The sequence below is a fragment of the Aulonocara stuartgranti genome (genome assembly GCF_965226115.1).
Source record: "Aulonocara stuartgranti genome assembly, chromosome: 22".
NCBI lineage: Eukaryota > Metazoa > Chordata > Actinopteri > Cichliformes > Cichlidae > Aulonocara > Aulonocara stuartgranti.
In genome coordinates, this window is record NC_138957.1 from 25,915,776 (window position 1) to 25,934,710 (window position 18,935).

General features: G+C 37.8%; 1 protein-coding gene across 2 annotated transcripts; it reads left to right on the forward strand.

Annotated features, from left to right (window-relative positions):
* Positions 1–140: 140 nt before the first annotated feature.
* Positions 141–15,631, forward strand: slc44a4 (solute carrier family 44 member 4). Of its 2 annotated transcripts, XR_014274144.1 has the most exons (23): positions 141–417; positions 4,002–4,050; positions 4,318–4,391; positions 6,770–6,848; positions 6,949–7,048; positions 7,143–7,274; positions 7,732–7,792; positions 7,942–8,062; positions 8,647–8,730; positions 9,432–9,544; positions 9,700–9,822; positions 10,662–10,761; positions 10,963–11,055; positions 11,178–11,280; positions 11,706–11,965; positions 12,926–13,020; positions 13,151–13,254; positions 13,429–13,502; positions 13,664–13,734; positions 14,660–14,754; positions 14,845–14,929; positions 15,027–15,195; positions 15,245–15,631. XR_014274144.1 is itself a non-coding variant. In XM_082521275.1 (22 exons), the coding sequence occupies exons 1-22, from the start codon at positions 372–374 to the stop codon at positions 15,143–15,145; spliced, it is 2,181 nt and encodes a 726-aa protein (XP_082377401.1). In that variant the 5' UTR covers positions 141–371; the 3' UTR covers positions 15,146–15,631. The 2 variants fall into 2 exon arrangements, 1 of the variants encoding a protein (XP_082377401.1); XM_082521275.1 differs by having other exon boundaries at positions 15,027–15,631.
* The last annotated feature ends 3,304 nt before the right edge of the window (positions 15,632–18,935 follow it).

The following is an 18,935-nucleotide window of genomic DNA, read 5'->3' on the forward strand; positions in this document are numbered from 1 at the left end:
CTAAAAATAAGATTTTTTGAAAAGCTTCAACTGAATTATTTCTCTTTATGTATTGATTTTAGTCATGCCAAAGTATTACCATAGACCTCTACCATTACACTATGCAGAGCGAGTCCTCTTGTTAATAAACAATCTTTGGTCCACCGCGCAGGTGCGCATCCCTCAGCAGGTGCGCGTGCAGCGTCATTCCCTGGTTACAGCTGCCAGGAAGAAAAAGATTTCTTCAGTCATTAGTTGCAATGTCCGCGCTAACGCGGCGAAGCTCCCTCGGAAAAAGTCGGTTTTAGCTTCTTGTTTGTTTTAAGCTCGCAGTGTGTAGAAGAAGTTGCATTTTATGAGTAAGGAGGAACAGGTGGAGGTCCAGGCGGAACATGGCTAAAGAAACACAAGAAGAGGAAAATCCGAACTCCGAATACGGTGAGCTGACGTTGGCCGTTGGTGTTCTCAGAGGATCTGCTTTCAGCGTTAAAGTAAAAATTTCCAAAGGCAGCTGAGAAAACTCTGAAATGAACGAGTTTAGAGTTAAATACTTTGTGAGAGCTGTGTTCATTTTTTGTGTCACGCCATTTTCTTTTTAGAGTTTTAAGTTAAAGTTTCTAACTCTTTTTTTTTCTTTTTTTTTAAATGAAGTGGTTATTAGCATAAACCCACTGTTTCTAACGTGGATTTTTTTAAATGACTGTTAGGTCGTTAAAGTTCAGTGATATCTTAATTATCTTCCTGTTTAACAGTAGGCCGTGTGCCAATATTAGTCTAATCAAACTGTTTTATTGTTTTACAGATAACCTAGTTTTAAAATGTTGTGACAGTTTTATTACTGACAAATCAGGACACCTCAGAAACCTGACTCTAAGAAAAAAGACAGTATCCAATGGGAGAAATAAGAAGGCTAAAATAGTTTTAAATAATTGCATCCTTTCCTTTAAAATTTCTTCCATTATTAATGTAATGCTTAGATTTAATCACAGTGTCAGTTGAGCATGGCCTTATGGTCAAATGTGTTAACTGTGTAGTGTTGGGGTTCGAAGGATTAGATACTAACTAACTAAATACTTGGTTATCTCTCATCTAAATACCAGTTTGTTCTCCCTGATGAGAATCCTCAGTTATTTAGGCTTGAAAGTTGCCTAAATCAACGTTTTATCATGAAAATATGTGCAGTTTATTTCTATAATGATCAGTTAACATTGTTTCATATTAGGGCGAATGTACACATAAGCACTATTGGTCTGCATAGTGTAAAAGCAGGGAGTCTGTGTTGCATTAGTTAACAGATTGTGGCCTTGTGGCTTGTGATTGTGGTTTGCACACAAACTCTAAAACTGGAGATGCTTAGATTCTTAAAAGACAAATTCTGTTGCTGCTGATGAAAACGTTTTGGCCACTTCACCTTGTGGAACGGAGTCTGCTCTGTTGGAGTACGTCATGAGTCTGTTGGCACTCTGGCAGGTTTGATAAGGCTACAATAAACAAACCCTCCCTGGAGGTAAACATACATGGATGGATGGATTTCATGTCCTTCCATATAAGATGTAAAAACCAGGTGACCACAGCATCACTGGCAGCTGAACCTCTGTTTCTTAAAAATTTGTGTGCATGTGTGTGTGTGTATGTGTGTCTCAATTCAGATGAGTGGTCTAATGATGATTCAGCTTTAAAGCTATTCTTTGTTGCTCTGATTGGCTTCACAGGGAAGTAGAAATCATTTTCAGGGCTTTGGACACTTCCTGATTCATTAGTGAGAGATTTGTTTGCTCCCTTTTTTGGAGCTGTTGCACTTTGGTCTCGGTTAAGAAAGTTTAGACAGTGTTGAGAAAGATGTGCCTTATTGCAAATCATTGGCCACAAAACTTGTTAAGCCTGCCTGGTTCAACAGGTGAACCAATGTTAGAACATAACTCTGTTAATAAAGCTAATGTAGGAGACAGGAGAATCGCACATAGGCTTTATTTTACATTCTTAACACATTTATAAAATGACTGAGTTAAATAAAATGATTTTGGTGTCAGCTGTCTGATAGTGAGTTGGAGTTTGTAGATTTGTTGCTGTTCTTGGGATCATTGTCCTGTTACATTACACAGCAACACACAGCCAAGCTTAACCTGTCAGACAGGTTTGGCATTTCACTCTACGGCATTTGACAATTTCCCCAGTACCCTTAATAATGGGTTTTGACACCTCTAGTATATATCAATAAAAACATGGTTAGATGCTCATTAGAATAGGTTCCTATTTTTTCCAAGGGTAGCTACACTGACAAAGACAACTCTCATTCCACAGGTCGGATTCGAACCAAGCTGTACAGTATATGGTCGCCTGCTCATCCCAGTGAGCTAAACTGGCTCTTGTTCATGGTTGACTTTACACAGTTGGTATGGGGTGTTTGTGCTGACATGGTTGTGTCTGTCTGAAGGACACTGTCCTAGAACTCTTGTGATTTGTTCACATACAACTTTGCAAACTTAAATCCTGCAGCCATGTTCTTTTGTGGGAGAATAAGCTTCTTCTTTCTTTTTCATTATTTTTTTCAAATTGATGTTCTAATAAGAAAACCTTTCTCTGGTTATTGTAGCCATTGGAATGTTTAATCACAAGATATCCAGGAGTCGCATAACATTTGAATATTTAAAAAACCCAAAAACACCCCCGTTGTAAATCAGTCTCTGCCGGCTACAATTAACCAAGCCATAATTTCTTTTTACAGACAAACCGAAGAATTTAGGCAACATCTATGTTTTTCTTTGTGTCAGAGTCTCCTTGTGCCACTTCTATGTTAAGTCATTGCTTTAACTGGTTGCATTGCTGTGGGTTTAAAGGACTGGGTCTGTTCTGTCATCTGCCTCATTCATCTTAAGACAGGGTCATGCGATAACTTTCGTATTCATGGTCCTTTGTAATTTTTTCAAACTCAAGCTGTAAAATACCAGCCTGTATGAGGTTCAAAGTTTAAAGGTTTAAGGCTTTGCATCAGTTTTTTACGAGGTGTGTCATCTAAAGGTGCAGACTGTCATTTACTCTAAACACACAACAGCGTCCTAGCAGATGAAATCTGACACTCACGGAAAAACAAACCAGTGAAAAGCTGTCTGTGTTGTCAGCATTTTGTATCTCTGACGTTTCTCTAAGTATTTCTCGAGTGGAGATTTGGAGGACGTTAGTGTAGTCTTTTCAATGAATTGTTTGTTTGACACACCTGATATTTCAATGACTGAACAATACTGAGATGAAAAACTTTCTGATCTTATGTGTTGCAGTAATTGGCATTTTATTAGCCCTTCCTGTTTTGAAGGATTACACTATAATGTACATTTAGCTTTTTGTTATGGCCACTTATTGCCAGCTTTGAATCACATGATTGGCCCTGAAGTTCATACATCCTGTTGTAATATTTGCATCCTTCTCGGAAAGCCTGAGGGACTATGTGCAATGTTGACACACTGTCCTTTCAGCTCTATTCAAATTACTCAGTGAGACGACTTTTAAATTTTATTTTATATTCAGACCCGCTTGATTTGTAAGTCCACTGTATTCATTGTTGGTTCCTGCTAACTGTCCCTCTCTCTGTTCCAGGAAACAACAATGACATATTTCTTCCTAGTAATTCAATTCCTGTCATAGTGATTATACAGCAACACCTCTATGAACAATCAGCCCATAAAATATGAATGCAAGTCCCTGAAAGTTTTCCTTATTCACTTAGAAGTAATTCATTAACTTTAAACAGAGGGTGCCTGTTTTTTAAAGTTAAACAAATCTAACTATAAGAAATATTTCAGGAACTGGCTAAATAAAACTCCAGTATAACCAGGTTGAAAGATGGCAATGGTCAAAATGTCTTTATCCAAAAAGGCCTGTTTTAATAACTGCAACTTGTCCATTGTTGCACAGTTATACATTAAATCAGCAGTTCAAAAATGTGTAAGAAACTGCTAATGTGTCCTTGATCATCTGTTCACAAATAAGGAAGTTGTTGATTAATGGCGAATGTTTGCCTTTCCCAGGACAACCAGCGCAGTTTGACCATAATTTCAAAGGACCTGTAAAGAATAGGTAAGTCTGACTCAAAGCTCACTGGATAGGTGGTGAAATTCTTACATTTTAACCCCCCTGTCCTCTGTCCAGCTGTGTGGTTCCTGGTGTAGTGTGTGTGTGTGTGTGTGTGTGTGTGTTTTCTTTTGGCCTAGGAAGACACATTTATCACATTTAATGAAGACACATTTAACAAAATCAAAAACCCATGCAAAGCTTACCCTGTTCACTTTACTTAATACTATCTCACTTTCTTTTTCTTTTCTTTTTTTTCTTTTTTTTACACAGAGGGTGTACAGATATAATCTGCTGTATTCTCTTCCTGCTGGTCATCATTGGCTACATAGTAGTTGGAGTTTTAGGTAAGAGAAACCCAACCCTGCCAGCACAGGCATTATGTGCCCAACTGTGTTTTCATATGTCCTCATGTTTTTCACTTCATACTCATTGCTGCTATATACTATAAAATACTATAAATACTATAAAATAATAATGACAATAATAGTGAAAGAAAGTCCTAGGACAGTTATTTGCCATTGAGGAGACAAGATGCAGTGGGGATAAAAGAGACCTGGAGTCTTTTAGTCTTCCTCACAGGTACTCTAAAACGGCGGTCGGAAGGCAACAACTCAAACTCACTGTGAAGTGGATGGTTCAAACAACTCATAATAGAATGAGCCTTTCTAAGCACATTTCTATTGTAAATGGCCAAAAGTCCATCTTGCCAGCGCCCTGAAATTTTGCTAGCAGTTTTTACCAGAAGTCCCAACCGATTCTTATTCTTCACTGTCAGGTTACCAAACCAGGCAGCGATACAAAAAGACATCACAGATTCGAACACAACTTCTATAAAACAAAGACAACATCTCAGATGAGACATTAAATGATCTCATTTTCCTTAAAAAGAACAGTCTTTGTTGAACATTTTTTTTAGTAGTGGCATCAGCATGAGATTCAAAACACAGTTTATGGTCAAGTACCACACCTAGATATTTATAACTCTCAACGATCCCAATATCGGCAGATTTAATGATAGTGGGTGATGAGCTATAAGAGGACTTCCTAAAATCAATAATCATGTCTTTAGTTTTTGACACGTTAAGTGAAAGGAAGGACTCATCACACCAATTCACAAAATCATCTACAACCTGTCCATGGCCTGACTCGTCCCCCACTAGAAGACTGACGATCACTGTGTCGTCAGCAAACTTCAGGATATGTCTGTTCGTGAAATTGCTGCGACACTCATTCGTGTACAGAATGAACAGTAGGGGAGAGAGGCAGCAACCCTGGGGTGATCCAGTAGAGGAGGAGAGCACATCAGAAAATACATGATTCACCCTCACGCATTGTGACCTATTAGTCAGAAAGTCTGTCACCCAGCCGACCAGACTAGTGTCAAGCTTGAAATAATTGTAAAGCCTGTCAGCAAGTAAGAAGGGTTGAATTGTATTGAATGCTGATGAAAAGTCAGCAAATAATAATCTTGCATGGGCGTGGGGGGGCTCAAGATGCTTATACAAGAGATGCAGGAGTGTGACAGCAGCATCCTCCACACCTCTCCCTGCTCTATAGACGAACTGGAAGGGGTCAAGATGGTGTTCAACATGCATTAAAATCTCCATCTTAATTATCTTCTCAAATAACTTCATCACTAAAGAAGTCAGAGCCACAGGCCTAAAATCATTCAGTACCTTAGGAGAACTGCCCTTAGCAACAGGAACAATGATGGCATGTTTCCAAATCTTAGGTACTGTCTGTAGCTCTGAAGAAAGTGAGAAGATATGGTGAAAAATCCCACTCAGCTGATCAGCACAAGTTCTCAGTACCTGTCCACAGATGTTGTCAGGTCCAGGACTCTTGCTTTTAGTGTTTCTAAAAAGATTAGCTACCCCCCTCTCATCAATACAAATTGATGGGGGAGTGATAGTCTTTTCCCTCAGTGTGCTGGTCTGCCTAGAACAGTCAAAGTTCTCAAAACGAAGGTAAAAACTGTTAAGACTGTCTGCCAGATGTTTGTCAGAGGTAAACCCCTCTAAGGTCTAATTAGTCATGTGTCCGTGTTTTTCGTATGAAGCTACTATGTAGTTGATATAAAGAACTAGGTAGGGTGGAAGAGCAAGCCTGCCTCTATACAGCAGGCTATAACAATATGTAACCCATCAAGTCACTAGTTAACTTTCTGACTTCACAGAAACTACTGGTTTTTAGAATCATTCATCGTTCATGAATTTTGTTGCATTTAGACCAATTTGTGTTAACTATTTTTCCCTCTTGTCAAACCAGAAGATTCATTTAATGGCAGAGATTTACAGCTCTTGATTTATAAATGCCAAGTAGATTACATGATGTAAAGGATTACACTTGTTGTTTCTTTCAGTTGTTTAGTTTCTATTGTTACTATGAACAGCTATGTTTTTCATATAGTTCCAGTCAGCAGCTTTTTATTGCTCTGTCATCAAACTCATTCCAACACTCAGGGCCATCTGTTATCTAGAGCAAACACAGCGGCCTGATGGGTCATGAAGTGACCTTATTTGTGTGTTCAATGGCTAGTATTTCCCAAATCTATTTCCTCCATTGAGATTATTAAAAGCACTGCACACAAGGGTGGATTTATAGTGGGAGAAATCTGCAAGCAACACATTGAACAAGATGGATTGGGTCAAACATTTACACGATTGGCTTATAGTTTCTTTCTGAGTATTAATTTGTGCTTTTTTTTTCTCCCCTCTGTCAGCTTGGATCTATGGAGATCCAAGAGATATTCTTTACGCAAGAAACTCAACTGGCTGGTTCTGTGGAGTTGGGCCAAATAAGTAATTTAACCATTGTTTAGAGTCATTTTATTTAAATATAGAAAATATATACACACTTAATAATATAATATGAAATAAAAATTTTATTCATGTCTTTCAGAGACCGACCCAACTTGCTTTACTTTGACATTCTCAAATGTGCAACGTCTGTCAATGTGATGGCAAGTGTTCTCAATGGTTTCCAGTGTCCAACCACGCAGGTACACACAGCTGCTGCAGTTTGCTGTTCCTGTTCAAACTCTTTACTTTCCTCTCTGTGCTGCATAAATATTCCTATTTTTTCATTACCCATAGGTGTGTGTGAAAGAATGTCCCTCTGACTTCTGGGCCGTGAAGATAGAGTCGTACCTTCCAGGTGAAAAACCTGCAAACGTTTTCAATCCAAATTACTGCGTGCCATCTCTTAACCTCAACAATTCTAACTTGGTAAGCTACAAACGGTGTTTAAAAGAAAGTATTCTTGTCACGCTACTGGGCTGGCGGCGTGAACAGCCAACTTTGTGAAGATCATAACTCGAGAACAGGGAAACTTGAGACTTTCAATTTGATTTTCAAATCTCAGTAAAGTTTGAATATTAGTGACCTCGATGCTTAAAGTCAAGGTCAGAGGTCATGTTTTTTGTACAATATCCTAGGAAATCAGATCTATTAAAAATCTTGGACGAGTTCAAATCTCGGTGACCTTGACCTCAAAGTCAGTGTCAGAAAATCTTAAAATAACTTGCATTAACTCATAGAAGATGTTGCGTAGAGGTTTCAGATTTATGCCATAGCTGCAGTCTAGGAGGCAGGGCTAGCACTGGTGGCTGTCTCTATTTTTATGTATTCTATGTATGCAGTATTTATTTTTGGCCAAAACTTGATTGTTAAACATGTTTTTCAGAGTGTTCGTGAGATTGTACAAAAGGAGCGGTGTCCTTTCATGCTCATACCTACAACCCCTGGTCAGTAACAAATTCACATTACTGCTTTCATTTAAATTTCCTTGTATGTTCAATACACAGTACAGTACCTTGTGTATAGAGATCTAAAAAACATTCTAACTCCATATTTATGGTTAATTTTATTTTCCCTTTTTGTTCTGTGTGGTTAGTGCTGGGGAGATGTTTTCCTGATATCACAGCCTTGGGGAACATACCTTTATACTTTGCGAATGTTCCAGGCTTGCCTGCCTCAGTGAATGACACTGTTGCCCTCATCAAAAATGGCACTGGGTAATAGACATTATCAAGATGACTATGAATCTAAATGAACCCACAGACTTTAATAATCTTGTGTCTTTTTCCTCCTTATCAACAGCACAGGGTTGGTGGTTTTGTGAGTCTCTGTTGAGCCGTAGCGTAGCAGCTAGTTCTAGTTGCTCTTGTTGCTGCGTTTAACTCACTTATACACAGCGGCCTTAGATTTCATGTGACACACTGTCTTGGGATTTGCAGCCCTAAAGCATTAATGAGTAGTTGTCTTACACTCTCTGTCTGCCTATGCTGAATATCTTGGGTTATTTCTGGTTTCTATGACTTCCCAGCTTTATTAGTGTCACATTAGACATGTAGAACATAATTATATAAAAATGGTCACTGTTGGCTGCATGATGATCTTTTTACGCACCTTTTAATTACCCCCGTACCACTTTTAGAAATGGGTTTTAAATGCTGTTGTTCGTTGTTTTGTTTTTTTTGTGTTTTTTTTTTTTTTTTTTTTTTTTCATTTGTAGTATTTGTTTTATCTGATGATGACTTTTTACTATTTAAAAGCAAAGGTGCCACCATCACATCTTGTCCTGTTTTGTCTTCGTTAGGGGCATTATCAACAGCTTTAACGCTAAGGACATCGCCACCCGAATCTTTGCAGATTTTGCATCGTCATGGCCGTGGATCATCCTGTGAGTTTCCCTGCTGAACCAGCATTGCACACTGCCACCTGCTGATGTACAGATAGAAGTCAGATTTTGTAATGAAGTTTTGATGATATCGAATAAGCCTTAACACAAAGTAGTAGTGTCAACTTAATATCTAAAATGCTGTATCAGGTGCTCTGTCTTAATAAGAAAACTAACAGAATACAATCACTTTCAATTATTATTTTTAATATAAAAATAAATGATTACTGTATATTAATATACTTGTCAGTGAGTTCAGATGATCTGTTTGCTATCAAAAAGGTACCAAGTTATTGTTTAAAGCATGTGGTTATCAGCATACACTTACATCCTCTTCACGGGGAACACCTGCACAGTGTAATTCAATTAGAAACATGACATGAATTCTGCTTTTACATAATCTATGCATTTTCTTTTTGTCATGTAGGTTAATGATTTCAGTGTATTGCAAATACACTACTGCCCTCACAATTGCTTCAGGAGCAAATATAAAATATTACCTTATTGACAGTGTCAGCAAAAAAGTAAATGGTACCAGTAGAAGTTGTGGCAGAGGCTTTGTATGAGATTACATTAAGTTGGATATGTGTTCTTAATATAGTTTACATCTTTCTCACGGCTTTCTTTTTACCTTAAAATCGTTGCTTTAATTTCTTATAAATGTCCTAACTGTCCCTCCATCCTGTCCACTTGTACTGTCTCAGTGGTTTGGTGATAGCCATGCTTGTCAGTCTGTTGTTCCTGTTGCTGTTGAGGTTTACCGCTCCAGTCATGGTGTGGGTCCTCATCATTGGAGTGTTGGCTGCTGGAGCTTATGGTAAATACACACCTGGAATAGTTTTTAAATCAGGCACACAGAGGTGCAGTGATGTCTGGATATAAAGAGGACCTAGTTATTTTATTTGTTGAAATACAAAGTGAAGTTAAAAAAAAAACAAAACTATTTTTTTCTTTTTTTTTTTCTTTTTTCAGGAATATGGCACTGCGCCTGGGAATATATAAACTACAAACAAAACTCTGCTACCATCACTACAATTGGATTCACCACAAATTTCCAGAGTTATCTAGAAGTCCAAGAGACTTGGCTGGCATTCTGTGAGTGTCATTAAAATGCTATTTAGTTCTAACCTTTGCTGTGCTGTTCAAATGTCACCAAATATTTCTCTGTCTCGTCTTTGTAATGTTCTCAGAGGTTGAGAGCGAGCAAGCTGTGGGTGCATTAATAAGCTAATTGGGTCAAGTGTTGGATATAAAAGTAAATAAATTAATCTAGAACTGGAAATTATGCATTTACACTAGAAAGAAAGTGCTTTTCTTTATATGGCCATTTTGACAGTTTATGCACAGCAGCTATTCTGTGGTATTTTACAAGTAAGAGTACAGAGGAAAAGAGAGGTATAAAATCTAAATAAACAAGGACATTATTGGCACATTATGTGTGTACTGAAATCAGTATATCTAAAAATAAATGCAATAAAACCACTGTTGGCTTGCAGGAATTGCATGTCATGTTTACAGCACCTCTTGAATAATGACATTGTAAAACAGATTCAGTAACACAAATATCCTTTAGTTTGGGGGTTATAGTTTTCTTTGTTTTACACTGACACATTAAGCATTGGTAGCTTAATGTTGATTGTTAAAAGATGAATTCTTTTGTGTGTCTGGGCCAAAGGCCACAGTTTATTCGGCAGTAGTTACACACAGTAAAATATACAAAACAAGTATACACACATACACATACATGAGTAAGGTACATGGGTATATAAAAGTTCAAAGCTAGGCATGTTAAAAGATCAGAACAAATAAAGTACATTACAAGTAAAGTAACAGGGAGAACACATGTGGGCTAATATCTGTGTGTATGATTGTGGTGTGTAGCAGTTGGGTGTGGGCTTGTTCTTTTTTGTGACTCTCGTTATTCTGCTCCTCAGTGATAATTTTATGCATAGTTGAGGGGATCCTTCTGCTGACCCTCATCTTCTTACGCACAAGAATCCTCATTGCCATCGCCCTCATCCAGGAGTCCAGCAAGTAGGTTAAACAAAACGAAAAATCATCCACAGGACTGGCTCGCTTTTAACAAATGTGATGTGAATAATTCAATTCTTAATCTTAAAAGGGACTCTATTAGTTTTACTTATCACAATAAAAGTAACAGTGCGTTTTTTATCTTATTGTGAAAATGTCACACAACCTTGGCATGACCTCATGATGTGTGTTGATATTCTGCAGAGCTATCAGCTACATGATGTCCACTCTGCTGTACCCTGTGGTCACCTTTGTTCTCCTGGTGGTGTGTGTGGCTTACTGGGGAGCTACTGCTTTGTATCCATTATTGTTATGTTTGCATGTGTGTACATGTTATTCTCAGGCTACACTATGGTCTGTAATATATAGATGATATTTGATAAACGCTTTCAGTTCTTTTCTTAAACAAATGGATGCAGATATTTGGCTACTTCAGGAAGTCCCACCTACAAAGTGGTGGCTCTGAACTCCACCATGAACGGCTGTAGTAGTATCGATGGCACCAAGAACTGTGACCCTCTGGTGAGCCTACTGGGGATAAATTTTCAAAACATTTTTTTCCTTGACTTGTCTAGGAGATAATTAACTGTAATTCAATTCAGGGTCACCTGATCCAGCCCTAACTATAATCTTCATAATAAGGCTGAAAGTTTTGATTTTTTTTTTTATCTTAAAAATAGAGAGGGATGTTTTGTGAATTCAAACTGGGACCTGGCTCCATAGCAAAGGGACCTGATAGCTGAAGTTTTACCTCACGGTCTTGGAGCAAAGTGTTGTGATATGATGATTGATAGAGTCTTGTCATTCAGGATTAAAGAGGATTTAAAACGATTGTTTAATTGGTTAATAATTGGTTTACTGTTTGTTTGTTTGTTTTTGGTAGCCTTTTGGCAAATACATGCACAACCATTTCATATGGTTGTGCTACTTTCTTGTTCTCCTCGCAGAACTTCACCTCATCGGATTACCCGAACTGCCCCTCAGCCAGCTGCATCTTCATCAACTACAATAGCACGGACACCTTCCGGAAGAACCTCCAGTACCTGCACATCTACAACGTGGTGGCTTTTCTCTGGTGTGTCAACTTTGTCATTGCTCTTGGACAGTGCACGCTGGCTGGAGCTTTCGCCTCCTACTACTGGGCTTTCGAAAAACCGTCTGACATCCCCATGTTCCCTCTCTTTGGAGGTTTTATACGCTCACTCAGGTAGGTTAATGAGCAACTACCACATCCTGCAACAATGAATGAGTAAAGAGTAAATGACCCAGAGGTGCCATTTTGAGACCCAATTCTTTTTATATGATTACAGTATGTTTCAGAGGATAACGCACACAAAGCCTAATATTTTCATAATTTATAATTGGGGGGGCTGAAGAAATATTAGAAACGTGGATTATTTTTCCATTAAGCTGCCGCGGATGACTGTGAACGTAACTTTGTTTTATGTTCTGTAACTAGTCAAACGTTTTTACCTAGAAGTCAAAGTCTTCAAGTAGAGGGTGATTCTTAGTATAGGCCGACCGCAGCAATTAAACCAGCCACATCTCTATTTTTTATTTTAACTTTGATTTGTAAATTGTCTGCTGTACACAGCTAATCTAATATTTCCTGACATGTCCCACATAAGTTTTGTTCTTCTTAAAAAAAAGAACTACATTATCAATGCTGCTATTTCATCATTCATTCTTCAGCACGTTGCATTCAGTAGCCAGTAGACACATGTCAGTATAAAAGATGGACATGCCAACATAATGCCAGCCACTGATTTTTCATGTCCTGTTTTGAAGCCTTGACTTGAGCGCTGTAATCTTAGTGTTTTGAAACCAGATGTCATGAGGCTGATCAGACTGAGAAACTGAGGGACACCCCATTCATTGCTAACCATTGGCCATATCCTAAGTAATACTCCTTCCAGATTCTAAAAATGATCCCAATTTACAAAATGGACTTGATGTTGTATTTACGAAACTAACAACTGGACCTAAAATCTTACCACAGAGCGAAGGAGCTAAAGAAGATTTTCACATATGTCTTTGTAAAAACAGAAGTGTCTGTTTAATTGTCGTTGCCAGTTTTAGGCATTCAGTATTAGTTTAGTTTTTACACCTGGAATCTATATATATCTTTTAAACTGGCTAAGAATACAACATGTAATGATTTTTCAAGGTACCATTTGGGCTCTTTGGCATTTGGTGCTTTGATCCTGACCCTGGTTCAGATCATGAGGTTGATCCTGGAGTACATTGACCAGAAAACAAGAGGTAAGAGTGATAATATTCTCAGATGTCACTGCCACAGGATACGAGTAAAAGTATATTTTGAAATAACTGGGTGGTCAAAGATGTTTATATACTAAGACACTAAGAATTTTCCCTGACTTGTCGTCTCCAGGGTCGCAGAACAGTTGTGTGCGTTTTATATTGTGCTGCCTGAAGTGCTGCTTGTGGTGTCTGGAGAAGTTCATAAAGTTCATCAACAGGAACGCTTACATCATGGTGAGAGGACATCATGTGAAAAACAGCCTTTGATATTAACTATAAGCGTTTCTTTTTCTACTCTAAACATGATAAAATTTGTTTTACTATCTTTACATAATTTATCCAGTATTTCACTGGAGTCTGAAAATCACTCTGTTTTTTTTTTGTTTGTTTGTTTGTTTGTTTTGTCAGATTGCCATTTATGGGAAAAACTTCTGTGTCTCAGCCAAAAATGCTTTTCAGCTGCTCATGAGAAATGTGATAAGGTTTGTGTTGTAGTTATTTCCACAGTAAAGGGTCTGTGCTTAGTACTTCATGCTTACAGTTCCTGTAATGCTTGTACAGAACATGAATGTATTTGCACATGTTTGAGAGACTGAGTGATTTAGTGTCGTGTTTCTCCGTCCTGCCCTGCTTGTGCTCTCAGGGTTGTGGTGCTCGATAAAGTCACAGACCTGCTGCTATTCTTTGGGAAGCTGATGGTGGTTGGAGGTGTAGGTAAGGATGACATCGATTCATCTAGCAAATCTGTCACTGTGGAGGTTTTTTGTAAAAATACTCTGTAGCAGGTTTTATGTTATTATAGAATATTTTCAATTAAATTTGTAGATTGATTTTTAATCTGTTGGGGAGATGTTCCAATTTATATTTATAAAGGAACTAGACGAGTCTGGCCTGGTCCAAACTCGTCTGCCTTTTAAGCTGTTACAATTGTCAACAAGTTGATAAATGGTCTTTGTGCTGTGTGCTGGTGAGTGTAGTGGAAGCATCAGAGAAAACTCAAAACAGCTGCAAGCTACATCCGCAAACATGGTGGAGAGGCAAATTTATGAGATTAAAAAAACAAATCAGCCATGCTGTGCATAGAGCTGGTAAAGAGTGCACAAGGCAGAAACACTGCCAGTGTGTTTGGAAGCTGCCAGGGACGAAATGTCACAGACACGCACACGATGTGCACCCAGGGTGAGACGGGAACGCCCTGTGGGTTGATCACTGTGACTGACTCTGAGACACTCTCATTTAAATCACCAGTAATCTCTCATTGGAGTATGATTGAACTTTGAAGTTAAATAAGTGGAAACTGGAAAAGTTCAGTTTCTAGTTGAGTTCCTGCCAAACAGAATCTGTTTCATTTGTTTGTAGCTGCATGTTAAAACAATTAGTGCTTTAAGGGGAGTGCTAAAACACAGGAAGTTCAAACAATCAATTTAAAGAAAAAGAAAAAGTACAACTAAAATATATACAAAGCTGCAATAGTTTACATTCAATCATTAAAAAAAGTGATAAATGCTAAATTAGAAAGTACAAAAGAAACCCTGAAAATGATGAAAGCATCTCAGCAGCATTTGGTCACTGCTGATTAAACTCTAATATCTCAGTTTGTCCGAAAGAATAGGTTCTGAAGTCTGAATCTCCTTTCCAGGTGTTTTGTCCTTCTTTTTCTTCTCTGGACGAATTAAGCTGCCGGGCTCCAGCTTCCGTTCCGAGAACCTCAACTACTACTGGATGCCAATAATTGTGAGCTAATCTCTTTTTTTAGGATAGTTGTCCTTGTTTCCATTTTTCAGGGATTTGTCGTTGATTTATTTTTTTCCTTTGTTCCTGTAGACGGTGGCGTTGGGTAGCTACCTCATAGCACACGGATTTTTCAGCGTGTATAACATGTGTGTGGACACACTCTTCCTCTGCTTCTGTGAGTAAATACAGTTTACTGAATAATGTTTGATCACATTATTTCCACATAAGCGAGCAGCGCATTGCTCACACTCGTCTTCCTGTCTCACCCACAGTGGAAGATCTGGAGCGTAATGATGGATCTGCAGAGAGGCCGTACTTCATGTCTAAAGGCCTCATGAAAATCCTCAATAAATCCAACAAGATTCAAAAAAAGCAGAAAGCTAAGGACTGAAGATATTTGTTGGGGTTTTCTGCATATGTATATGAAACCACACAAAACTGTCACACACATTCAGGATGTCTTTCTTTGTATCTCTTCACTTTTAGATATCATTAGCTAGGTTTAACAAAATTACTCTGCAATTTAGCACTTTTTAATAGCTTGCTTTTTGTTTTAACATTTATATTTAGTATTAATGACTGTACATATAAAAGGACCGAGAGATTCCAAGTAATGCAAATCTATTCATCTGTTAATTTGTTTTTCATAAGCACTTTTCCAGCATTTAATCCTCCTGCTGGTTGATTGGTTGTTACAATTTTGAATGTCAGTTGAAAGTTAAGACTCAATGTACAACTTGAATTCTAGAGAAACATTTAAGCTAATTTCTAAAAATGCTCTTACCGGTATATATTTTGAGATTTGTAAAGTTTTTATGCATTTTTATGTTCACAATATTGTTAATTAATTGTAAAAGAATAAAGTTGTAAATATGAACATCTGCCTCCAGCAGCTTCTGTGTGGATTCTCATCGTTTTAGAGCCATTTTTTCCTACCTCTGAGTTCAGTTTCATATTTACTACCAGAATCACCTTTTTTACTTTCACAAGTAAAATATTACGGTATTCGCTATATGGTCCACATGATAGTCCTATTTTATTAGAACTTCATTAGGATTTTTGGGTAAAACCCATCTCACATTGGCCTTGTATAGTGCACTCTGCAGGATTGTACTGCATGAATTGTAGATTGGGGTTTCTAGTCAGTTTAAAGCTGACCGATAAATCTGCCCCATTTCACAATAGGAAGAGATATTGATTTATTCACTGATCTGATTTTGGAGAGTGCCTTGTATATTGTAGTCAGTAGTTTGGGGGTTTTGAGATTATGGATAGCACCACAATTGATAGTGTTTATAATTTGACCTGATTAGGCTTAAATTTCTTTTTTCACTGTAGAATTAATTTGATGATGGTCTAAAAATGTATTCACATTAATCCCTTATTGTAATTCTAATCTGTCAGATGGAATGAAGTCTATTTCTAAATAAATATATGTTTGGAGCATTTTAATTCCTTTACAACTGCAATCTAGGAAGTTTATCATGTTATTGTTTTGTCAGGCTTCGGGGTTGTTCCAGATGGGTGTATGCATGGGATTAATGAAGACTGAAGATTTTTAAAAACTCCCACCATGCTGTCATAGATGAGCCAATATTAATGCTTTTAAAGCATATGTGTCATTTGATGTTTCAGCTACTGAATGGTAGCACTGAAATCTCTATTTTTACATAGTTTTACCTAGAATTATTTTATTCCTCAATTATTTTCATTAAATATATTTTATGAATATTTAATTTTCCAGTCTGAATAAAAGTCCCTGAAAGTTTTGTTTATTCTTTGAGGCTCCAGTACTGTGTTCTGAGCACATATGGGTTTTCTTTTTTCAACTGGTTAGCTAGAAATCAACCTGATTTGTTCCCATGTTCAAAATTTGGCAAGTGCCGTCTTTGTCCTAACAATCGAGTTCTGTTTCATTCTTTTTTTTGGTTTGTTTTAAATCAATAATTTCATTTGATTTTAGTTTTGCCTTGTGTATTAAGCTCAGCATTTCCTGTTCCTGGGAGAAAACATAGGCTTTGTCTAAGGATTTAATTGTTTCTTCTAATTGTTACCCTAACACAAGAGGAAGGTTAAGTGCTTGATGATCAGTTGAACTCTTAGGAGACTAAAATAATGTTGTGCATGTTTCTTATCTCATCCAACTAAAAGCTCCACCCTAAAATGTGTGGATTAGATTGAAATCTCTGATTATTTACTTCAAATTACTCTTAGAAACTACAATAGCTCATCCAATTAATTAAGCTGCTCTTGAATGTAACATTGTAATGTTTATCCAGTTTGATTTGAGCTTTGCAAATGTGAAAACATCGTATTCTATTAATATTAATCACAAGGCACTGGCATGCATGACATTATGACTAGGAGCTGAGCCCCCAAAAAACAGAGCACCATTCCCTGGTTAATACAACCAGGGAAGGGTGCTGGGGTTGCTGTAGAGCTATCAGTCCACATAGAGCCAGTATTGTGCGAAAAAGTGATTTTCTGTATTTAAACTGCTTTAAATAACTTGTTGGCCTATAACAGGGGTCCTTAATCCCAGTCCACGAGGGCTAGTGTCCCTGCAGGTTTTAGATCTCACCTTGGGTCAACACTAGGGTTGCAAAATTCCCGGAATTTTCAAAGATGGAATCTTTCCATGGGAATAAACGGGAATTAACGGGAATTTATGGGAATAAATGGGAATTAACGGGAATTTATGGGAATAAAGTGGGAATTTTCAAAATTGAAGGTTGGCTCTTCTTAGGGAACTTAAATATAGTTGAGCAAAGTATATTTTAGCATAATATTGACAAAAACAAACAAATGCAATTCAAATACACTTGAATATCCATGCCATTCCTTAATCACATGTACAGAGCACAAGCTTGCTGCATGGCTATTGAGACCACCTACTGGCACTGTGCATGCCTCCATCACATGTACACATGGACCACACTTTTGAGCCTGAAGTACAAAGAGTATTAAAGGCACACATTTGAGCCTGTGGACTTAACAAGTGAGGTAAGTTTTGGTGATATTATGGGAAAATATATTCATTAAATGTTTAAATTGTGAATATCACAAAAAATGTATTAATCTGGTAGATAGCAATCTGATAAGATGCTAAATAAAATGCTAGCATCTGTTAGATGCTAAATAAGCCATAGCTAGTATAACATAAAGAAGATGCTAGCTTCCTCATTTGGCTGTTTTGTTTTGAAGATCATTCCAGTTGTTTAGCTAGCCTTACTATTTATATCTGTTTATTATCATATTGCAATTGTATTATTACGATCTCTTGCATTGCATTCGCATTTTTACAAGCTCTTGTTTTATTTTACAGAAAAATGCCATGTGCGCCATCTGATGTGTGGAGACATTTTACACCAGCTAATGTACAAGGGAAATCTGTATATATGTGTAAGTATTGTGATAAGACGTACGTGAAGAATGCCACAAAAATGCAGCAGGACATTGCAAAGTGCAAAAAAATTCCTCAAGGCCCAACACATGCAGCAGCCAGGAGTTCCACTCAAGGGGAAAATTAATCTGTTTCAGCTGTATCAGAGTCAGATACCCACTCATCAGCTCCTGGTCCCTCTGGCATCGGAGGATTTTATGGATGACACTAGCCAGAAAAACGCAGATGAGTGTTTCGCTCGTGCAATCTATGCAACTGGCTCACCCCTGATGCTGACATCCAATGTGTACTGGAAGAGATTTTTGAATGTTCTCCGACCAGCATACATTCCCCCAACCAGACATGCATTGTCTCCTAATCTACTGGATGAAGAGTTCAGTCGAGTTCAAGCAAAGGTGAAACAGACCATTGACCAAGCTGACTGTATTTCAGTCATCTCTGATGGATGGTCCAATATCAGGGGACAAGGAATTATTAACTACATATTCACCACTCCTCAGCCTGTGTTCTACAAGAGTGTAGACACAAAGGAAAACAGACACACAGGCCAATACATTGCAGATGAGCTAAAAGTGATCATCAATGACCTTGGACCAGATAAGGTTTTTGCACTGGTCACTGACAACGCAGCCAACATGAAGGTTGCCTGGGCACATGTGGAGGAGACCTACCCTCATATAACTACTATTGGCTGTGCAGCCCATACACTAAATCTTCTCCTAAAAGACATAATGGCACTAAAAACAATGGACACTCTGAATAAGAGAGTGAAGCAAGT